The following is a 6077-nucleotide window of genomic DNA, read 5'->3' on the forward strand; positions in this document are numbered from 1 at the left end:
TTAAATTTTTCTTTTTTTTTGTGAATACCCCCCTGGGGGCCACCTTTTTTTCAGGGGTCCAAAAAAAAAAAAAAAAAAAAAACAGCCCTCTTTTTTTCTTTTTTTTTTTTTCTTTATAACGTCAAGAATCCACTCCTAAAAGCATCTGCATTTCAATTCAAACTGATGCGGACGGTAGCGTGCTCTCGGTGGCAGACGGCCGAAATGAACCAAATTGAAACCTCCTGATTGTCACATGCAACGTCTCGTGCCACGTTAAAAAGCGGGCCAGAAGAAGAGCTCGTCTCCAGTTTAGGAAGCAACAAAAGTTACTTGAGAAAGTGCAAGCGTGTAAAAAGAACGGCGAGGATAGTGGTGTTGAAATTCATCGCTCAGTGCGGCAGCCATTTATTTATTTAATGTAGAGTACATTGTGTTTAAATGTGTTGATAAAGTGACTCTTTGACGTAAGCTGATCGACATGAGACCTCTAATTTAAGAACATACATTTCAGTGACCTATAAAGGCGCTAAAGTCAGACATGCTGTACAATGCAGATATCAGAATTTTATATTTGTTGTCTGTTACAAACACTCCAGGTTCTTTTCTGTGTTTTATTCTTACGTTTCCTGTTAAAGCGATGTTACCTCTTCCCGGTGCTGTGTTTGTAACTTTTTTTTCCTGATGAGACGGCATGCGTGGTTTTAAAAGTCTGTTTTTGATCAAACATTTCTTAACCGTGTAGAAAAAGCGTGGGAACCTGTTTTCCATCAGCGGTCGGGTGAATCTGGTAGGAGGGATGCTGCGTTGTACTGTAATAATGGCTGATTTATCATTAAGGGATCCACATTTATCATTTTGTTTTTAAGAAGAAATATTGTTAAGGAGAGAATGGAAAGAAATTAAAAATCATTCAGACATTCTTTACAGCACCTTCTGGTCTTTAATTGGGATTCTCCTTAAAGGACTGAAGTCGCCACAGTTATTGACAGTCAAGTCGGGTTACAGCTCTCTTAGTACTGAACACATTACTAGTACAGTTCTCATTGCACATGCCGTTATATAATGCCTACAAGTTATTGGATTCTGATGAGAAAAGTGCAAAAACACTAAAACCTAAAGTCCATGCACACAGTGTTTGGTTACTTTTTATTAGTACAAAAAAATGACAACATTGAAATGAGGTTTGTCTAGTGTAAATACTTCTGTTCATAAAAAAGTCTACTGAGTGTGTACTGGATAAAAAGCTTGACTGGCACACCTTTGGGTGCAAATATATAAAAGGTTAAATTAGTAACGGAACTCCTATAGCATATTTAAATCTTCTCCAGCTCCTTGAGCAGCTCATCGAAGCTCGTCACATACCAGGAACTTCTCTCCTTGACTTGAGCTCTGACGACATTCCCGCCAAATCCAATGAAAGCATTCTGAAGAAGAAAAGAGTGGATATTTTTATGGAAAAGGCTACTAATGCTAAAGATGCATCACTGGTGAGCGCAATAGGCTGATTTATACCCTGATCAACTTAAAACTCTTCCCTTTTTGATCTGTGAACAAGGTTTACACCCGATGGTGTAGGTGAGCGCCATCAGGCCAGGCTAACAACGCTAACTAGTGTGGAAGCTAACTGGGTAAAGAACGCTAGAAGTTGCTTTCAGTGTCGGTGAAGTATTAAAAGAAAATTAGGTCACAGTAAGAAGCTATTAAATGTAAACTTTTTTATGTGAGGTCACATCTTTGAGAAAAAGACCAAACTGTCAGCAAATAACAGAAAAACTGCTCTATATTTTTTTCTTTTTATCTTTTAACCTCTGATGGAAAACGCTGGACATCAAAATGTGGAAACCTTTAGAAAATCTCAGGTTTATGGTTTTAGTAATGCTAGATGCAGTAACTGCTAATAACTTAAGTGTTAAGAAAACCCTATTTTAAAGCAACCACTTTATAATAAAGCACCATTTGTTCCTTACATTTATATGAATAATGAACAGCAACAGCAGGAAAAAATAGATAATGTTAAAAAAGATATACTATTAAGCCCAAAAATATTCACACCCCTGGCAGTCACAGATGTAAAGTGATGTTACAGTTTTATAGCAAGAGAATCAAAATCAAATGTGGGATCAGCAACTCAAAAATTATAAAATTCTGATCTCTAACATATTAAAGCAGATCTTCTCCAGCGAACACTTACCGCTGGGGGACAGGCCTCCAGGTCAGTGGCTCCGTCTCCGATCATCACCACCGTTTCGAAGCCGTACTGCTCCTTCAGCATGCTTATCACTTTTCCTTTGCCGCCGCTCTCAGCTGTGGGCTGAGTTTCGTCAAAACCGGCGTATTCACCTGCAAGTTCAGTTGGAGATTAGACACGGACACAAAACCTGAAAGAGCTGAAAGGACAGAGACGAGCGTTGGACCCGGTTCTCACCATTGAAGTAGAACTTGAATCGGTTGGCGTAGACGTGGTGCAGGGGGATGTTTAGCTGAGAAGCCACGTGTTCGACGATGCAGCGAAATCCACCGGAAATGAGGAACACCTTTATGTTGCGCTTGTGCAGACGGTCCACGAGCTCCCTGGACAAAAATGAAAAGCGTTTGTCAACTATATGGAGAACTGAAGAAAAATAAATAAATAAAACTCGTAAGGATTTTTGACAGGAAAATGTTTATTTATTAAATGTTTCTTTTCAGTTTACATATCAACTCATTTTTTATTATTTCTCAATAAATTCTGTGTAGTACTGATACAGAGATGGGAAAGTACTTCCCAGCTGCTTCCACGTAACTTAAGAGGGAAAGTTAGTAGCAAGGCGCAGCTCACTGGGCAATTCTGACAGTTAACAAGCCTGAAGAATAAAGGTTTGTGTTAACAATACCAAAGCGGAAAGACAACAGCAAACCCCGTAAGAAGCAATTGTTGTGGCCTGTCAACCTGGGAAGGATTATTAGGTCATTTATAAATCAACAGGAAGTCTGTCATTTTATACTGAGAATAATTTCACTGGAGTGAATGTCAAGTTTACCCTACAGTGGTGCAACTATAATTGATTTAGAGTATTTGGGCCTGAATGAAACAGAAAAATCAACTGATATGTCTCAGCATGGCTTAATGTAACTTCAGAAGTGAAGAATTTTCTTCACACATTTCAGTTGTACATTTTTGAAAGATGCCCATATTTACCTCAAAGAACTAATGGAACACCGTTTTTAGTGTTCAAAGCATAATATTAGTTGATCACTTGTACCCGCTTCAACTTTTAAAGTACTTTTTCAGCTTTTGATTTGTTTTAATACTATATTTCTAAGTTGGCTCCATAGTTGGTTTTGAACTATGTATCAACTGGTTAATAAGAGCTGAGTAGATTAACGGCCCCAAAATGGTTTCGTTGGACACAGTAGCCAGTCCGCATGGATTTATTCATAATGTTTAAACTTTAAGACATCAATTACTGCCATTACCAAAGCAGGAAGGCAAATATGGGCTAAATTTACCTGGACCTGGTTTTGAAAAAAACTATGCATCACAAAAAAAAAAAAAAAATCCAAGTCATATCACAGAACAGCAACAACAAAATACCTGCATAGCATATACATGTAACATCCAGTTTGTTCTTTACACTTGGATCCAATGTTTCTGCACGCAGTGGAAAACAAAGTCTGCTGAATTGATTTACTCTATCAGCTCTCCACACACTTACTTTATGCCTGGAGTCAGCTGAGGCGGGTGATCCGTTATGAGTTTGTTTACTTGTTCTCTGGAACACCGGATGATGGACAGACGCTCAGTAAGGGCCTTCTTGAACGTCATCGAGCCGCCCATGGCTTTACGAGTCCTAAAATGTCAGAGTGGATTTGGTTAATATCTACTAATATGGTTCATTTTAGGAAGACAGGCTAAATAAACATACAGATGTGTTGAGGACAGAATGTGAACAGATGCAGCACCTTGCAGAAACATCCTGTAAACATCTGGACATTTTATCGAGAGATGTGAACGAAAGATATGTGTAGGACTTTTGTCACAGTTTTTTTTTTTTTATCTACATAAATACTAAAGAAATTTTAATTTATGGTATTTGGATTTTAATGGGATTCATTGTGAGGTTAAAGGAAAATGATCTGAGGTTTTCAGTTTTGCAAGTAAAAAGAAATCTGGAAACTGACTTTTATTTGCGTTCAACCTCCTTTACTTTGATGCATCTAAATAAAATCCAGAGCAAGTTGCTGCCACTTAATTATGCAATTAGAAAGAAGAAAGTCATAGCTGAAGGTGAGCTGTGACGAGAGAGGTCCTTCTTGGAGTTTGCCACAAGTGATCTGATCAGATGAAACCAAAAGTGACGTTTTTGCCTATACAAAACTAAATGTGGCGAAAACTAACACTGCACATGACCCCAATGCTGGTGGTGGTAGCAGCATGCTATGGGGTTTCCTTTCTACGGTAAGGACAGGGAAGCAGGTCAGAGTTGAACTTTCTTGTCTCTTGCGAAGAAAACATGTTAGAGGCTGTTGAAGACTTAAAACTGGTACAGTCCAAACTAAGGTAAAGCTTCGTTTAAACAAACTCGTGTTAAAATTGTCCTGTTAACATCCAGACCAAATTTGAATTTAGCAGCTGTGGAAAGACTTAAACACTGATGCCAAGAGAAAGTCCCCATCTAATCGAGGGGTCAAAGAGTTTAGCAAAGAACTCTCTGACCCCTTGAATAAAAGCATCAGTTTAGATGTGCAAAGCTCCTAGAAATATACTCCAATGATTTGTGGCTCTCGCTGAGAGGAAGGTGCAGCTTGCACTGAAAGGTGTGTGGGAGGGGGGGGAAAATCATAGTTGGTCTATCATATACACCCCCAATTTAAAAAAATCAATTGGCATCTGTTGGAATACGTAGCATGGCAGAATGTGGAAGACCTAAAAGAGTAGAAGTACTTCTGCAAAGGCGTGCGTGAAAAGCGGTTTACGTACATCTCTCTGACCGCATCCCCCACCCCACAGAACTTGGCCAGTTCATCGATGCCTTCTTCTCTGATGACCGTGCTGTCCACATCGAAGCAGACAGCATCTGCTCTCCTGAAGAGCTCCTTTGTCTCCTGCATAGTTGTCATCGTGCTGGGGAGGGAGAGAAAAATTCAACATGAGACGAGCAGCAGTGCTATTAAGCCTGGTCATTCAGACTGGGGATGTCAGGTGACATGAAGAGCTAACACTGGGAAGTCATCTGGGCAGTCTGTTACTGTGCTGTTGGTTTAAGGGGACATCTCTTATGCTTGATTTCCTCCTGCATGCTGAGGACGCCGTTTCACCGTTGGAGCAGAAAACTAAACTATTCACTGAAATACCTATATGTGCAAACTGTGTATCTACCTGACATAAAAAAAAAATAACAAACGAGTCTACAACGCAATAATTTGAACTAGAAAAGGCGTTAAAAGTAGTTAACAATTAAAGAAGCCGGGAGGACTGGTGGATGGTCATCTTCTGTCCCTGTTGCATCACCCCCCAATGCGGCATGCTGAAGACTAAAGGTTCACCCTAACCCTAACCCGCAACAAAAGAGAAAAGAATAACACTCGTGAACGCTGCTGCTACTATTACTCTTCGTATGTAACATATCAAAGCTTTAGTCGACACGGAGAGCCTCTGGAATGTCTTTCCATTTGTATACGGGGGTTGACTGTTACCTACACCTCCAGATCTTCTATTGCAGCCGTGAGCAGTAATGAACTACATAACCCTGCACCACAACACCATAGTAGTCATAAATGTGGAATATTGCGTTGCTCTTTATACATACCGAAAAAGAAGAGGGTTGATCAAGCACGAGAATGCTGGTCGCTTTAACATGAACCGACTGGGACCGCTCTCAATGGGCTCACCGACGAGGAAGAGACGAGCCAGACGACTGACCAATCAGAGAGAAGCCGACAAGGTTCCCGCCCACTCAACCGCTGGCTCGCTGCCATGGCGACCTCAACGGTCAAATACTATGCGTTAGCAAAGCCGAAAAAAATTACAAAACGGTTGGAAAACTTGTTAGGCATATTATCAATTGATGTAACAAAAATAAACTCAAATAAGTTTGAACTTAACAAATTAAATT

At 39.9% G+C, this 6077-nt stretch overlaps 1 protein-coding gene across 1 annotated transcript; it reads right to left on the reverse strand.

Moving 5' to 3' along the window:
• Window positions 1-111: 111 nt before the first annotated feature.
• psph (phosphoserine phosphatase) lies at window positions 112-5960 on the reverse strand. Its single transcript, XM_015048505.1, has 6 exons — window positions 5772-5960; window positions 4943-5086; window positions 3678-3812; window positions 2408-2553; window positions 2174-2322; window positions 112-1406 (listed from the first exon to the last, which is right to left on the reverse strand). Exons 1-6 carry the CDS (start codon window positions 5819-5821, stop codon window positions 1296-1298), a joined length of 735 nt encoding a protein of 244 aa, XP_014903991.1. The 5' UTR covers window positions 5822-5960; the 3' UTR covers window positions 112-1295.
• Between the last annotated feature and the right edge of the window lie 117 nt (window positions 5961-6077).

Source organism: Poecilia latipinna, unplaced genomic scaffold (genome assembly GCF_001443285.1).
Source record: "Poecilia latipinna isolate Pla-1442-1.1 unplaced genomic scaffold, P_latipinna-1.0 Scaffold889, whole genome shotgun sequence".
Taxonomy (NCBI): Eukaryota; Metazoa; Chordata; class Actinopteri; order Cyprinodontiformes; family Poeciliidae; genus Poecilia; species Poecilia latipinna.

What these genes read in the sequence shown, in the direction of transcription:
- psph (XM_015048505.1), bottom strand. Translation starts at nt 5,821, where the DNA reads ATGTTAAAGCGACCAGCATTCTCGTGCTTGATCAACCCTCTTCTTTTT. An exon ending in CAGCTGACTCCAGGCATAAA is followed by an intron (nt 2,554 to 3,677) that starts GTAAGTGTGTGG and finishes ATTTTTGTCCAG; the next exon opens with GGAGCTCGTGGACCGTCTGC. An exon ending in ATTCAAGTTCTACTTCAATG is followed by an intron (nt 2,323 to 2,407) that starts GTGAGAACCGGG and finishes CTGAACTTGCAG; the next exon opens with GTGAATACGCCGGTTTTGAC.